General features: G+C 33.7%; 2 protein-coding genes across 3 annotated transcripts in view; both read right to left on the reverse strand.

Moving 5' to 3' along the window:
- Positions 1-358, reverse strand: part of LOC137405658 (gamma-aminobutyric acid receptor subunit alpha-5-like) — a 27,696-nt gene extending 27,338 nt beyond the window's left edge. Inside the window, exon 1 of one of the 2 annotated variants that reach the window (XM_068091992.1) lies at positions 288-358. The gene's annotated coding sequence lies outside the window, so the exon portion shown is untranslated. Of the gene's footprint in view, positions 1-108; positions 194-287 lie in introns of those variants that run through there. The other variant, XM_068091991.1, reaches the window with a different exon arrangement.
- LOC137407015 (nucleolar protein 58-like) overlaps positions 1-17,084 on the reverse strand; it is a 19,627-nt gene extending 2,543 nt beyond the window's left edge. The window contains exon 1 of the mRNA XM_068093619.1: positions 16,428-17,084. Within this exon, the coding sequence (XP_067949720.1) occupies positions 16,428-17,084 (657 nt within the window). The remainder of the gene's footprint in view (positions 1-16,427) is intronic.
- Positions 17,085-18,021: the final 937 nt, after the last annotated feature.

Genomic DNA, 18,021 nt, shown 5'->3' on the forward strand with positions numbered 1-18,021 from the left:
AGTCTGAACTTTACAAATGATATTCTAAGTTCTGACAGTACCTCAAACCCTAGATGTATCGAAATGTAGATGCGTAGATGTGAACAAAGCAATGGCTTATAAACTTACTGGCTGGTGCTTTGCTTTGCTCACTGAAGGCACAGATTATAATCCAAATGGAAATACGGACAATGTATTTACCGTTCGTATTGTTATTAGAAAAAAAGCAAATGCGCGAATGCAGAAGGCATGATGATACGCGGCTAACGCACGGCAGCACAATAAACAGCTTTGCTTTAACCACTCACACGCTTCTCGCCTCTCGCCTCTGCCTCTGCCTCCTCGCCTCCTCGCCTCGTGCAACTCACTCCACGCTCATTCAATATACACAATTAATAGCATTAGCTCTGCCAATCTTTTCAATAGCAGATGTGATATCTGAATACAACATAAATACTATTGACCCATGTGATTGTCACGCATAGAGCTATCATCAACAATCAATCAAATTTGCTGTGTGAAGTATAAGAAGAAGCTATGTTCTACATTTTGCGGCCTCAACTGCCCTTTGTATTCTGAGACTCCAATCTTCTCACGCTCAGTCTCCCCTACTAGACCTAACCTAAACAATTATTCTAGATTGCATGACGTCTTACGCAATACGGTGATAAGTGTGAACTAGAGGTGTCCTGTAATTGCTGCCGTGGCAGCGGTTGCCCGTTGATATGATCTTATTACCTGACAGTGTCAGCAAACTAGCACTTAGAGTGTCTCAAACGTCTAGGTGGGGTTCATATCCAAAATTCTCCTCGCTTTATTTTTAGCTCAATTTGATAAATCCGTTTGTTACATTGTTTTTATGCAAATATTTCGTCGCCACCTAGATATGACATATCGAATGTTTAGATAAAATAAATAATGTTGTATATAATGCAATGTTTGAAAGATTTAATCTGAAATCAGCTTAGCTATATAGCTCTGAGCCATTGACTGTCTACAGAGTGCAAACTTACAAGCTGCAAGCATCTGTGATGAGACGACTATGGCCAATCGTAAAGGACCAAGACAACTACTACTGAAGTACTAATAAGGAAGGAATGTCGTCACTCAAGGCCATCCTAAATCAAAAGAATGTAAGATGGTTAAAAGAAGTTAGAAAGATTGAATATGATTGCCTCTCTGAGAACTGTTCTAAGTTCAATTGAATGATGAAAACCACTCTCAATGAAGGCCTAAATTTAAATTTAAAAACACTGCCAAAAATAAAAGAGATGGCAAGAAGTAGAGCAGGGTGGAAATGTTGGATTAGACCAAAGTGAGGACAAGCTTTGGCTCATGTACAGTCTACTATGATAGATAGATATATAGATAAATATTTAGATATATAGATAGATAAATAGATATATAGATGATATATAGACAGATAGATAGATATATAGATAGATAGATAAATAGACATATAGATGTATTGATGATATATAGATAGATAGATAGATAAATAGGTATATAGATAAATAGATAGATAAATAGATAGAGATATATAGATAGGTAAATAGATATGTAGATGTATAGATGGTAGATAGATAGATAGATAGAAAGATAGATAGATAAATAGTTAAATAGATATATAGATAGACAAATAGATAGATAAATAGATAGATATATAGATAGAAAGATAGATAAATATATAGATATATAGATATATATAGATAAATATATATATATATATAGATGTATAGATGACAGATAGATAAATATATAGATGTATAGATGATAGATAGATAAATAGATATATAGATATTTATATAGATAAATAAATATATAGATGTATAGATGATAGATAGATATATAGATATATATATATATGGATAGATATTCCAGGGAAAGTAAGAATTTAATGGATGGTCAGATTGAAGATGCGATCTGAGTATTTTAGAGAGCAAATGTCTAATAAAACATTTAACTCCTCAGTATTAATGGCATTCAGATGCTGATCATAACTATTCATATCAGGTAGTATAATCCTAAAACATCATTTTTGAGAAAATTCTAATTTTAGTGTTAACATTCTTTGATATACAGGGATATGATGGTGATAAGAAAATATTTTCAAAATTCATTAATTCATCATTTTATTGCTTGTTGTAAGTTGTAAAATTTTTGAGAAAAAATTTTCTGTTGGCTTTTTGTTCAAAGCAATTCAAATCAGTTTTAGCAGCCAAATGATTGGTTAATTTATGTCAAGAGATGTCAGTATATTGCAAGATCAGCAGAAGATCGGTGTCACATGAGAGCAGAATATACATACGAGTCATAAAAGGTAGAACTGCATGTCTATAATTGATGCAACTACATGTATGATCATCTTAAAACATCATACGACATTCAGCTGAGGAAGAGAGTCAGTTATTAGTATTTAGATTAGATGTTACAATAGATGTTACAATAGATGTTACAATAGATGTTACAATAGATGTTACAATAGATGTTACAATAGAACAAGGCGGATGCAAAATAAAAAACAAAACTCTGTATTAAAGAAAATTAGTGATATCAAAGATATTTTTATTTACTGTTTATTTCTGAGTTTGTAAGTATTTATAGTGAGTTGACTTTTGTCAGCTATGAATTGGCATATTAAAATGTCAGAAGTTTGTTTTAGTTTCATCCGAAATATGTTTGGGCTGAATTCATGAGAGTGTGTGTATATTCGTGTTCATCAGTCACAAGAAAAGACATGCATCAAAACTATAAGGAAAATAATGGGAGCCATCTGTAGAGATGATACACGCTTTCAGAAAAGAATTAGGCTTCTACTTATAAGAGAGCTCTGTTTATAAGTATACTAGTTGAATACCCGGAGCTGCAGCTGGGTATTCACATAGAATCCAAACAAAATTTACTAGTAAAAAAAGTTATAGTCTTGTATTACCCAAGGGGTAATGAAAAACTGATAAAAAATAGTTTTTATTACCCAAGGGGTAATGACCAGAATTTTTTATTAACCCTTGGGTAATAAAAAGTTAATCAACATAAGTAAAATAAAGCAACATAAAATAAAAACATGTCATTACCCAAGGAGTAATAAAAAAAACTTTGCACAGAAAATGAACATTTATTTACCATTTAGCATTTAAATGTAGGTGCTGGGTTACTATTTTGTATACCATAAGTTTAATCGGGCTTATGCTATATATACATATATTTATAGCATTTTAGAGAAGTCTGGGCATGTATTTTACTTCTAGTAAAATTTTTCGTTCAGTAAAATAGTTCAAGTGTGAAGTGCAGGTATTTTAACCAATCGCCATTAAAGATTGGCAGGTGTAATAAGTATGTGCCCAATGATGCCATTGCAGGCTGTGTGGCTTAGTGGCTAGCTCGCCTGTCTGCAAAACTAAAAACCGCTTTATAAGTCACTATTTACAACATTTATTTTCATTCATCTTAAACCTTAAATCATAAAAAACTCGAAGCCACGATTTTATGCTGGTTTCAGGAGTACAGGAAAAACTATGCAAATGGTTCATTTTTGGGCAATGATAACCCAACTCCCTAAATTTGTTGTGGTAAAGTTTTGGATGAATCTGATAACACTGCGATCCATGATCATTGTTTTTGTATAGGTTCAAGCACGCGTCTTTTAAAGGCTTTTCAGTAGAACGAATGATATTCACCAAACATTTATGAATTTTATAAAAATCTTAAAAATAAGCTTATTAATAACCATAAAGCTTAAATAGAAATAAATAATAATGAAAAAATAAAAATGAGCTTATTGTCAGGGCGCATGCCAACCATAAAGCTAATGTGTTGTACATATTATTAACCAATAAAATATAATTGATATTGATTATTGATAATATTATTAGTGATATCGAAGTAATGTAAAAAACATGTGTGGCTGGCAACATAGGACTGCACTTAAAGCTCCGTTTGGTGCGCATCTTGTAACAGATTGGGTAACTTAGGACATCACTGTTTGTGATGGATTTTTTGTCAAAGCAGTAACAAAAAGAGACATCATGCATTTCGACTTCAGACGTTATGCTTATTAAAAGAGGAGAATCGAGTCAATTCCTCTATGGTGACAGTAAAGACTCAATTCAATTCTTACCGGTAGGATGCTTTGAGTCAGTGCAATTCAACAGTAAGTAAAAGTTCCCAGAGTATCAGTTCAATGCAAATAATTAGTGAGACTAGATTCAAAGCTTGCTCGAGCAAGCGGGTTAACTTGAGTGCCCATCTCTTGTAGATTCACTTTATTTATTAAATGGCTCACAATCTTACCCTTAGTTTTTATTGTTAACCATGTAGATGTCTTTGGCTTCTTTCTGGATCAAATAAAAGTTTTTTAGTATAGTTAGCACCAACCAATACTTCTCCGGACACGTTTGCTAGTACATCATTAAATGTTTACATCAATGATTACTAATGTAATACAGGTAGCCTTAGAAAATATTTTTCTAAATGGAATAAGTGAGTTTTATTTAATTTGATTTTTGATTGGCGAGTCTTTTACTCTAAAAAATAAACTTATTATTCAGCATTTGGAAATATTAAAAAGCATGAGGGAGACACCTGTAAGGGTTAACAAATAAGTCAGCAGAAAAACAGTTTAAAAACTAGAAACGCAACCCATATTCGTATGGCATGTGTAATGTCATATGCGAGGGATGCTAAAATTTGCCAACATCAATATAAAAAAGAGCTTTACTATACTGCTGTGTAGATGCTGTACTCAACTATGATATTGTAATATGTAAGATGTAACATTATATTATACTTTGTAACAGTATATGTTATTACAGACACTGATTCAATCTAAGGCAGTATATGAAAAAATTGGGAGATAATTCGCAATGTTTGCGATTTCTCATGAAACCTTAACTAGGTCATCCTTGAGTGTATAAACTGTGAGCATATAGCTACTATACTATATAGTCCCATAAACTAACCTTACCATAAGAATGTCTAAGATCTGCAAAATTATGTTATATGTTCTATGGTTTCTATGAAAAAAAATTGTCTTTTGTTAATATTGCCATGTAGCAGCTCTCCAATATTGCAACAGCAGAAGTCTCAGTCTCTTGAACAACAGTTTTGGTGAAGCTAATTTAGCCCTGTTGACACAGTCATGACCTATTTTGTCTAGTCATTTGCCTGAAGGAATTCTTAGCCTATTAACCAAGTTTATCTCACAATAGCTGTTATGTACATGTTTGTTTTTATGATGGTATAATACGTACAAGCTGAGCTACTTTGGCATAATAAAGGTAATTGTATGACAAGGCTAGTTTTGTGAATTCGGTTGACCTGCCTGACTGATACTGCGCTTGAGTGACCTGCGCTTAGCACATCCCGAGTAAGACCAAAAATATATAATAGATGATGTGGGAAATGCTCACTGAGTACATGTAAATGATGTAGGTATATTAATGATTTAGGGGACACCGAAACTATGTAAGTGTTGTAGGAATGACCAAGTACTGCAACAACACGAGATCACTCTCTGCCTTCAATTCGGCATTTTTGTTTGTCATCTTCAACTTTCTGTTATTTTGTCTGTTCATCCATCTGCTGCATGTTTGTCTGTTTGTCTGTTTTGCTGTGTGTCCGTCTGTTTTTTGATGTTCAACTGTCAGTCTGTTTGTCTGCCTAGTTGTCTAACAATATGTATCTCGGGTTTACTGTCTGTCAGTGTGTCTGTCAGTCTATTGATATATTAATCTGTCGAGCTGTCTGACAGTTTGCCTGTCTTTCTGTCTCGCTGTTCACTGTCTTTTTATCTGTCTGTTCGCCTGCCCACCCACCTGCCTGTATGTTTGTCTGTCTTTCTGCTTGGTAGCATATCTGTCTTTCTGTACATATGCCTGTTAGTTTGTATTTTGGTCTGTCAGCTGGTCTGTTTGTTTAATGGTACGCTTGTCAGTTTTTTGTATGCTGCTTGTCAACCTGTTGGCTAGTCTATGTCTGTCTGGCTGTATGTCTGTCTGTTCTTTCATTTGTATATTTGTTTTTTGCTTATTTGTCTATCGGTTTGTTGGATGATTTATTTGCCTGTTTGTCTGGTGCACCTGCAACAGTTGATTTCCGTTTTCCTTGATTTTCTAATACCCTTTCTTAGCCACTATACCTTCAGCAGCAATATTAAAATAATTAGTCCTTAAAACTTCCTTAAAACTGCTACAGGTAATAAATTGTACAGAGCTTGTACAAATTTATATCAATAAAGTTAAAAGAGGGCAACAATAGAACCACTTCATTTAGATTATAATTATAGTTAAGTAACTATCAGAGAGTCTGCAATTATTGAACTGCATCATGTGAACTACGTAAATTATTGTCTATTATGCAATTATCATACTGGTGCAACTAATATAGCATTTTTTATTATTTTTGCTGATATATATGCATGCAAGTTGTCAACTACAAGTTGCTAGTGTAAAAACAGTATATATACTGAGGTATCCAATTTAAAACCACACGCTTTTATATAAAATGTTTCACGAGCTTATTCCTTAGCTAATAACTGATCCAAAAAAATAGAATTTATTTACAATAAAACTGTTGATGGTCAGTTGATATCAGATCTGGTTCTAGGATATTATTTTCTTACAACAAAACCAGGGCACAAGTTTATAAGTTTGTTCTAAACAGTAACATATGATGAAATTGTGTCAGTTGACACTTTAATATATAAGATTTTAAAACACTAGATCAGATTACACTTTGATATATAAGGTACAGTAGAATTAGATGAAGTGGCACTTTGATTTTCTGAAATTAAACAAAGTGACACCATATACATAAGATATCAGAAAATTATACCAGGTAACATCTCAATATATAAGATATCGCTAAATTGTAGAAAATGACACATCAATGAGGAGAACCAACCATATATCATTCGGAACTCACATGATTTTCCAGAAACTGTATTTGCGCTACTGTTGTGGTTTTTTAGGTTACATCAGGTTAGCAAACCAAAAAGAAACCAGTTCTATCAAGTTTCTGTTTAAGAAAAAATATGCATATTGTAATGAGTGAATGTAAAAATGTACCCAGTTGTACATATATACGTTAATTGGACAGTCAAAAATCATTTTGATAAAAACAACATGTTTTACAAAAAACATGGTGCAGATAAATAAATAAAAAGCATTGAGATGTGGTATCATAGACTCAAAAACAAAAGTCTATACAAGGAAGACTTAAAACTAATTACGTTTAGGTATAGATCTTATCTCTTTTGACAAAATATTAAAAGCATTAGCAATACAATTGTTTAGTGCATCTATTAGTAAGTACAAAATAAAATCATCACATTGTGGATATTTGGTACTTGAGAGTTGAAACATATCAGAGACATATAAAGGAGTTAACCGTTCAATATTTATAATCCAGCAGTGTTAGTAAAATAAGTGAATATATCCCACTTTGAAAGCGAACGCCGATGTACGAACTTCAAAGAATGTAAAATATTTGTTCTAAGTGCAACACTAATTTAAATCAAGTACCACAACAAGCTTTCAGCATGAGTAAAGCTGGAGTGTTGCGCAGCTGCTCATTTATCAGGACATCAACCCTGTAGAGTGGTAGTTTGTAAAACTAATTTAGTAATGTACCAAACAATTAGCTTTCTGCAAACCTGACTGAACTCTAGACACTCTCATCAACTCCCACAGGCTATGAGTCTTGTTACATCCTGATCACTTCTTCTACTAACAAGATCATGTCCCTGATAGACCCTAAGGAACAATGATTGTATAGAAAAATATATGTATAGGTCAGCTAGGACAGCTTCAGCTAGGACACTTTAACTTCCAATAGAATTAATGTTAGCTGTTTGTATAACTTTTTATTGGGATTAGCAATCATACAAATGATCAGCATTAACAAATGATTTGCTTCGTTGCATGCCAAAACAAAAATAAAAGGACAGAAATCAGGATATATTGAGTGAGTTGAACAACCAAGGTTTACAAGTTGGTAATTTAATAGTACTGCAAAAAGAGTCAGGATAGCGAATTGTAGGTTATAGATAGATAGACAGACAGACAGACAGATAGATATATAGATAGATAGATTGATAGATAGATATATAGATATATAGATAGATAGCTATATAGATAGATAGCTATATAGATAAATAGATAGATAGATATATAGATAGACAGATAGATGAAAAGATATAAATTATCTATCTATATATGGTCAATAGTTGGTCAAATTAGACTATCTATAGAGTTAGTAAAATATATTTGGTCAATACATAGTCAAATGGCACCATGAGAAAAAAGACAAAAGCAAAACATATAAAAGTAAGGTAAACTATTAGTAGAGTAGTAAAGGAAAGTTTGCAGACTGAAACATGGAATGGTGAATGTAGTACGCTACACTGTAGCTATGTAATATCAATGATACTATTATAGACAATTACCTATGTCGCTGAAGTATTTTCATCTCAGTAGGTGTCTTGTCTGAAAGTTTATTAAATTGGAAAGACCTTAGTGAAAATCTGTTTAAAATTATCATGATTCAAATAAACAACAGGTGATCCAAATTATAGGTTACAGTAGGTTTATTGGGTAGCTCGTTAAAAATGAATGACTTGAAAGCTATTATATTAAAAGCGGTTTGCTTGTTTAAGCAGTGCCCGAGATTTCTTTGGAAAGCTATGGTAAAAGTTATTCAAATTGCTCATTACTTCTAAACAATACACTAATTATTCTTCTCATCAGGATGTCCCCTCATACAGCTTAATCATACCCTTATATTGAAATTTCACCTAAGGTAATTTCACGATGCCTTATATATCAATGTGTCACCTGATCTACCTTTATGCTACCTTAAACATCAATGTGTCACCTGATCTATCTTTATGCTACCTTATATATCAATGTGTCACCTGATCTACCTTTATGATACCTTATATATTAATGTGTCACTTGATCTACCTTTATGATACTTTATATATCAATGTGTCACCTGATCTGCTTTTATGATACCTTGTATATTAAGATACCACCTGATCTAATCTTACATACCCTAGGACACTTATATTTCGCTAGTATTTAGTTTCGTGAGTAGCATACAGAGTAAAATTTCGCTGGAACTTAATTTCGCAGCTCTGATGAGTGTGAAAATATAGTGATGTGAAAATAAATGCAGTGGAACAAACATTAGATTCCTCAGGTCCAGTTCACTGGTACGAAATATTTTTCAATTTGGGACTACCGTACTGTTTGGACTATAAACCGCACCTCTATTTAAGCTACATGTGCTTTATTTTCCAAAAACGATAATAAAACAATACATAAGCCGCACCTTACTATAGGCCGCAGAACTAAGGACTGTGCTTTTTAACGCGGCAGCAACTTTGCCATTTAAAACGGAACAGTGCAGAACGGCAGTTTCGTATTATCCGATGCTTTTTAACTTAGTGCCTAACGGGACAGTACCGTGAGGCATTGTTTCGTATTTTCTTTCACAGTTAGAAGTGCACTAATTGGAGATTCCCGTTAGTGCGCCCTAGCTTAGTGCGCCCTAGCGGTGAAAGAAAAAGCCACAGAATAAGCCACAGTGATTAGCCGCACCCTTGTAGGCCTACCTATAAGCTGCATGGCTCAAATCATCAGAAAAAAGTAGCGGCTAATTGTCCGAAAAATACGGTAGTTTGTATTTGTGAACCGCAGGTAGAAATGTGTAGGCGAGATCAATAATACAATTTGATCGCTTGCTGCAGTTTGTCTCCTGGACTATCAATATCGTCAAGGTCCCTGCAGCAGTGACTGATGTTGTACCAATATTAGAATTCAAGTATTTATATCACGCGGTGCCGCGGTGGCCATGGCCCCGGGTTGTTATTGCTTTTGGTTGGTAATAAAATCCATCACCACAATAATCATTATTCAATTTTATGACTTTCTTTACCAGACTGTCATCCTCATCAGTTACAAATTCAATGACTAAACTAATATCATCATCTTCTTCATTTGTCTAGGCTTTTCCAAAAAAAAATTATTATCTTAATTTGTTTTGCCAAGCTGCTCAGTCGGTGTATTAGCTATAATGAGTTTAGCAAAACTTGCCCAATGAGCCAACCACACACGAAAATTGCCTGCATTTCTAATATGACGATTTTATTGTGAATATCAATGAAGAAAGCCATTTATTTTCGCGTTTTCGCTCGTTCGTTATGATAGTTTAGTTTCGCTCATGAAATTTTCGCGAGAGGTTGTTGCCGCGAAAACGCAAAAGTTAGATGACGCGAATACATAAGTGTCCTAGGGTAATAAAGTGGCATCTGACGCTGCGCCATGATATTTTAACTTTTGCAACATACAAAGTTGGTTGGTGGTTTTGTTGTAAAATGATATTAGCTTATTTGCTGACGAGATCTTCTGATTCTTCTGATCTGACGAGATCTTCTGATTAAATTGTTTTTTCTAAAGCAAGACAAGATATCTGAACATCATGAAACAACTGACCACCAAAAAATTTATTTTAAATAAAATCAATTTTCTATTTGAATAATTTTTTAAAAAGGTGGAGAGCACTTCTAGAGTGTCTGATAACATAGTTACTTAGATTAAAATTACTGATTCAATATCTTACAGTGTTACTACTTGAACCATGCAAAGAGCATTGCAAACAGAGTGCATGTAGTTTTAATCTAGTTTTAATCATTTCTGTAGCTGCTCTTCATTTAATGTAGTTGAGCAACAGGTGCTTGTCTGTGCCTCTTTAAGCATATAGTAGTGTTTTCATAACCAGTACAGCATTACGTGTTGCCCTTCAACCAAAATCAAATGCATGCTTTTAATACTAATCAATATTACATGTTTGTCGGTGGAGCCGCTAAAAGGCAGAAGCAATCAGAGAGCTAGTGTTTGAGTACACTTATCAAACACACACTATGTTGTATCTCTTAGATGCGCTGTCTTAGTGTTAGTTCCCAGATTAAATTCTAACTTTGTGTTCAAAGCTACTCGTTGTATCCCTGAGGGTGCTGCCTTAGTCTTGACTCTCATATTAGATTTAATTTTATGGTTAAAGCTGCTCAGTGTAGCATTGCCCACAGCTGATTATCTATCTGCACAAGGTTCCACTGGTTTCCAGTCAGTATGCAGCTACGTAGTTGTCTATTTTGGCAGCACCTCAATACAAAAGGGAATAGCTACTACATGTCATTTCTTTTATTACTATTCAGTGTAAAACTCTATAGCGAGCGTGTCTCAGCCTTTGAAGCCCCAGATTAACCAGTAGTGTAAGGTATTAACATTTCTTTTATGTATTTAATTTCTCTGAAGTTTGAAAGGCGTGTAAATAGTTCCCTGAAGAGCATTTCTGAGCTATATTTATGGATTCTTGTTAATGTCATCACTATAGCTAAGTTTTCCTTTGGGCTGACTATATTTACCGCAACTATATATAAACATTCAAGCCAGCACACAACTCTTAGTACATCGGGTAAGGTTTTATAGTAGGTACAAGCGACTGATATCAACTTACGCACAAAAATTTCCCTTTTTCTAGAAATCGCGCTTAAAAATTACAGACATAAAAGTGAATGGCTCCAATATGAGTTATCATCTCATTTTGAGTTACACATCGATTTAAGTTTACCTATTTTTGCGATCAACAACTTTTAGGAAAATGTATGGACACAGAGAGAGGATGACTGCTAGTTAGCACTTTAATGAATTTTTACTATGAAATGAGCCATATTTGCTTGTCTGTTTGTCCAAAACCACGGTTGGAGGTTAAAAAAAACTGCTATCAATAGGGTTTGAAATTGCTACTTTAAGATTGATAGATCGACACTCTCCACCTGCACCAATCCACCATTTGGCCACTCCTCAGAATAATTGTGCACTTAGTTATTACAACTGACAATATCTCACAGGACACCAGACTGCCAGTTTCTTAGAAAATTTATAAATCGTCATTTCTGCATGGTTCTCTAGAAACATTTACCTTCATAATTAAATATGTTATTTGTCCATTAAATTTCCTAATACCATTGCAATCTTACTTTTTTTTTAGTCAACGTCAATATTGTCATTTATCTACATAGCTTGCATTTATTGTTCTAGGTATTAACAGCATATTAGCTACAATTTGTACCACTGATAAAAGTTGCAATGGACAGGATAAACAGCAAAACAGCAAAAGCAAGCTTATAAATAGCATCAGAAAAACAAAACAATTGTAATCATATTATTTCAGCAGACATGGATTACTCTGTAATACCAACAGTTTCAAATTACAAAAAAAATATCAATATATCATAAAATGTAAATAACTTTTATTGACGTTGATAATCATCAACAAAATGGTGTTTTCCCTACATGCCAAAAGAAAAAAAGTAAAAACAGAATTTAGGAATTATTGAGTGAGTTGAACAAATGCGTTTTGAAAGTTGATAGTCTAATTATAGTAGTGCAGAAGAGTCAGGTTAGTGAATTGTAGGTTGTAGTAACAGTAAGTTCATAAACTGAAACATGCGATGGTGGATGTAGTATGTTGATGTCATGATATAGAAAACAGTGTTTGTAATATATTTGTATATAACAATAAATAAATAATTTCATTATTTTAAAATTAGCTATGCTTGTCACGATATTACCTAATTAACTGCACAATTAGTGAGCATTTGTGCATCGTACGAATTTCGTACTTCTGCCCTTAACTAGGCGATCCTGGCTCTAAATTATGAAGTACTGACTTATTAACCCTGTGAATAACTCTTTTATTAGCTAATCAGCTTAGGCAGCAATTAGGGCTGTCATCAGGGTCTCTTGTATTTGTTGAATTGAATTACCTGTCACTGTTTACATAATCAAAGAGGTGCGCCCTTAAATGGCACCTGTGGTGAATGTGACCAGATATTGCCTTTAGACGGTGGCTGGAGCGCTTTCTCGACATTCTATAGGTTTGCTTAATTTTAAAACAAGCGCGGGCAACAACAATAAGTGGCTGTGTGGCTTCACAAGTTAAGTCAAAACAAGGTTTATTATGGTTACTGTTAACAAGTTGTTTATAGGTTTGATCATTGGCTCTCGGAGTAAAAAGAACAATAAAAGGCTTCCATATAACAATAACGATTATTTCAATAATTGTGTGACCAAGCGTGAACCAAGATCGGTTTTTCCTTTGTAAGACAAGCTTATAACTCAGTTCATTTGTGATCTACTGGTTCCTTGCTATTGAAACCTAAAAAGATTAACTTGTATCAATAGTTAATTCTAAATAATATATTAGCTGCCATATGACTTCATAACACGATTAGGCAATACACTCCTCGCCGATAAGCATATCCGCATCGAATTATCTATCTGTACCTGGAAGTACCTGATGAGCATTGCAGAATTCAATAAAATATAGAGCTGTATTGAATTTCATTCAGATAATAAATAGTTTAGCTAATCGCCGTTCAGACCTATTATAGATTAGTACAGACTGAACCCGGTTTGAACTGAATGGCCTGTAAGGTATTCTCCCGCATGACAATGCAGTAATAATAATTATGTAATAACAAATAGTCGTCATATTGGAGACATCTTATACAAATGTAGTCCAGGTATCATCCTCTCCGAGAGAGTATTCAGTATCATTGGCTTAACATAATAAAGAATAAAAGTTTTTATGATATGGACAGTTACATTCAGCGTCGGAGTGCCCTTAATGCTGAGGAGATAACTGTGTTTTTAAGATATTTGCTGTTTAAAATACTCAGATTGTATCTCTAACCTGCCTGACCATCCATTACATTCCTACTTACTTCAAAATCTACTAGACCTTATACTAGACACCACATTACCATATTACCTTACCAATTTACATTATAGAATAGGATTATGCAAAAAGAGCTTTTGCTTTCGATACATATAATTTACTTTACTGTTTTTTATTTCTGTTTTGGCTCATGTTCTAATTTACTTTGGACAGCATTAACCTCTGATAATGAAGTTGATATTTATCTCTCTATCTCTTTCTATATATCTCTCTATCTCTCTATCTCTCTATATATCTCTCTATCTATCTCTCTATCTCTCTATCTATGTCTCTATCTATCTCTCTATCTATCTATCTCTCTATCTTTCTACCTCTATCTCTATCTCTCTATCTCTCTATATATCTCTCTATCTCCCTATCTCTCTCTCTATCTATCTATCTCTCTATCTATCTCTATCTCTATCTATCTCTCTATCTATCTCCCTATCTCTCTATCTATCTCTCTCTATCTCTCTATCTATCTCTCTATCTATCTCTCTATCTATTTATCTATTTATCTCTCTACCGATCTCTCTATGAACAAAAATCTAGTCTTTCATAAAAATCATTTTCAGAATTCTCCATGAGAAGCACTTGTAATTTACATCCAGAAAAATCAGCAAGAAATAAAGATGCTTTACTTTTCTTGTAGCCTTGTTTGCCCACTAAGCTAAAGCTACATACAAGAATTTGGACATAATATTTGTAATAATTTTCAGTGTTATCAAATAATTACATGCAGATGCATCTAATTTGTTTGAGCCAAAGGTTTAATTAAAAAATGTTTAAGTTAATAAGTCAGTTGTTACAAGCCTCTAAAATCACTGTTAGACAGGTTATTTTTTTACAGAAGACTGCATTACAACTTGTATGTAATTAACTAATGTTACCACATTGTTTTGTCCCATCTGGATTTTGTTTAGAAAAGTGGATGTTCTCCCTTGCTGCCAAAAATGCCAACTTATTTTACTAACATTTTTAGATTCAAAATACTGAATGGTTTAACTCCTTCACATATCTCTGATATGTCTTAATTATTCAGTACCAGATATCCACAGCGAGACGGTTTTATTTTATAATTATCAAAAGATGCACTTAACAGTTGTGTTGCTGATTCTTTAAACCTTTTGTAAAAAGAGGTAAGATGTGTACTTCAACTTAATAATGTCAAGTTTTTTTTGTATATATTTTTGTTCCTGTGTTTATGACACCACATGGTAATAATTTTTTCTCATCCACTTTTTGGCACCATATTCAAAATACATTTTTTTGTAAAAATGATTATGGATTGTCTAATAAAAGTACACATGTACATGTACAGGTGTATATATATACCCTTTACTATAGTAAGATCTATGCCCGTCTCTCTGCCTGTCTGTTCAAAGCCACGCAAAAGTGTTAGAAAAAAATGTGTTGCACAGGAGTTGAACCCATATATCCAGGTTTGCAGCTAAGTTCAGTACCAACTAACTACTTCATCTCATAGCTGCATAATGGAATAATTGTACATATACCGATATATCTCTCATGGTGCGCGGTGCATACTAGTGATAATAAACTCAGACAACCGTAGATATGATATGTTTAGAGTAGTACCTTACTCTCAGCTTTTCCACTCTTTACTAAAAAAGTTATGAAGTAGCAAATTTACTCATTTCTGTCTAATTGTGCTTGTATGCGGCTGGTGTTTATATTTATGCAGTGTTGCCTGCAGGAGGTTCATAATTATAGCAGCGATTAGAGCTACAAAAATGCTACCACTTTGGTAAATGCAAGAAAAAAAACATTTATTACGTATATGCTACAGGGATAATGAGTTTTTACAAATTTATAAATAAGTAACAAATTACATAACGCTATAATTATATTTACAACATTATAATATAGTTGTAACTATATTTATATGTTGTTATACAAAGTATAATAACATATAAATAAATAACATGTTATTATAATACTTCACCTCAACTCCAAGCAGTGGAACGTCACTAGAAGGTTACTAGGTTAGTGAGTTCATATTTGCAGTATGTATCTAATTGAAGTCATAAATTGCTCAGCAGGTGAGCTTGTTATGTTAGCTCATGTTAGATTCTGTTCCATAACTTCAGTATGTCTTACTACTAGCATAACTGATTGAGCTTGTTATTAACAGACTCTGATCTTAGTTAAACAATTTAAATCAAAACAGGTGCCGCTAACTTATAGGAACACGAGCTAGATTTTAGCTTTTCTTTCATACATTTTGGTATTAAAAAGATGAACTAACACAATATTTTATTCACTTTTATTAAAAACTGCTGGTATTTCTCTAGACTTTGTGATTGTTTTTTATGTTCGAGGTCTGACTGCCAAAATGTTTCCACTTTAAAATGAACGAAACTTGATAGCGATTAAAAGTTCAAAAGCTTTGCAAAATGCAAAGCGCGATTATGATGTCTAAAGTTGCAATGAGGCCAAAAAACAGAGACGCGTAATGCTGCGAATCGAATGCAATAGCCAATATCAACTATAACAACATAACATATTTAACATAGTTTGTATAATAACTAGTAACATCATTTTTTTTCTTGGCGTTTAAACCGTTACCAAGTTTTGTCAATTTTAATTTTGAAACATCCTGGCAGTCAGATTAACTCACACATAAAAAACAATTGCAAATGAAATACTGATAATTTTTGATAAAATCTACTAAATTCATTTGTAGGTTCATGTTTAGCGTTCTTTCTTGTCCCAGGTCGTTCTTTCTTGTCCCAGGTCGTTCTTTCTTGTCCCAGGTCGTTCTTTCTTGTCCCAGGTCGTTCTTTCTTGTCCCAGGTCGTTCTTTCTTGTCGCAGGTCGTTCTTTCTTGTCCCAGGTGTTCTTTCTTGTCCCAGGTGTTCTTTCTTGTCCCAGGTGTTCTTTCTTGTCCCAGGTGTTCTTTCTTGTCCCAGGTGTTCTTTCTTGTCCCAGGTGTTCTTTCTTGTCCCAGGTGTTCTTTCTTGTCCCAGGTGTTCTTTCTTGTCCCAGGTGTTCTTTCTTGTCCCAGGTGTTCTTTCTTGTCCCAGGTGTTCTTTCTTGTCCCAGGTGTTCTTTCTTGTCCCAGGTGTTCTTTCTTGTCCCAGGTGTTCTTTCTTGTCCCAGGTGTTCTTTCTTGTCCCAGGTGTTCTTTCTTGTCCCAGGTGTTCTTTCTTGTCCCAGGTGTTCTTTCTTGTCCCAGATCGTTCTTTCTTGTCCCAGGTGTTCTTTCTTGTCCCAGATCGTTCTTTCTTGTCCCAGGTCGTTCTTTCTTGTCCCAGGTCGTTCTTTCTTGTCCCAGGTCGTTCTTTCTTGTCCCAGGTGTTCATCGATATTTTAATTATGCTCTAATTCACACTCTGGTTTATTTCATGCTGAGATGGTATTTCACAAGATGTCATGTGATTTTATAATTTAAAGACATTCTAAATGTCTGCCATGCACGAATAATCACGTAGAGTTCAATTATAAATAATCTAATATAGTTAATAAGCTTCAGAATTTGATCTAAATTAGTTTATGACACAAGAAATTGCCATGGATGTAAATTTTAAAATATTTTATCAAAAGTTATAAATATTTTTCTATCATTTGAGACGTTTGATGCTTGAGGTGATCTGATGGCCATGATATTTCAAAATTAAAACTGACCAAACTTGATTGCAGCTAAACTGCGCAGAAGGAAAAGACTTCTTTAAAAACGGCAACTTGTGTGGTAAGTTATAGTTGTACAAATAGTGCGGTAAGTTATAGTTGTACAAATAGTGCGGTAAGTTATAGCTGTACAAATAGTGTGGTAAGTTATAGTTGTACAAATAGTGCGGTAAGTTATAGCTGTACAAATAGTGCGGTAAGTTATAGCTTTTCAAATAGTGTGGTAAATTATAGCTGTTCAAATAGTGTGGCAAGTTATAGCTTTTCAAATAGTGTGGCAAGTTATAGCTTTTCAAATAGTGTGGCAAGTTATAGCTGTTCAAATAGTGTGGTAAGTTATAGCTGTACAAATAGTGTAGTAAGTTATAGCTGTACAAATAGTGTAGTATGTTATAGCTTTACAAAGTGGGTGGTATGTTATAGCTGTTCAAATAGTGTGGTAAGTTATAGCTGTACAAATAGTGTGGTAAGTTATAGCTGTTCAAATAGTGTGGTAAGTTATAGCTGTTCAAATAGTGTGGTAAGTTATAGCTGTACAAATAGTGTAGTAAGTTATAGCTGTACAAATAGTGTAGTATGTTATAGCTTTACAAAGTGGGTGGTATGTTATAG

The sequence above is a fragment of the Watersipora subatra genome, chromosome 10, assembly GCF_963576615.1.
Source record: "Watersipora subatra chromosome 10, tzWatSuba1.1, whole genome shotgun sequence".
NCBI classification, from domain to species: Eukaryota; Metazoa; Bryozoa; class Gymnolaemata; order Cheilostomatida; family Watersiporidae; genus Watersipora; species Watersipora subatra.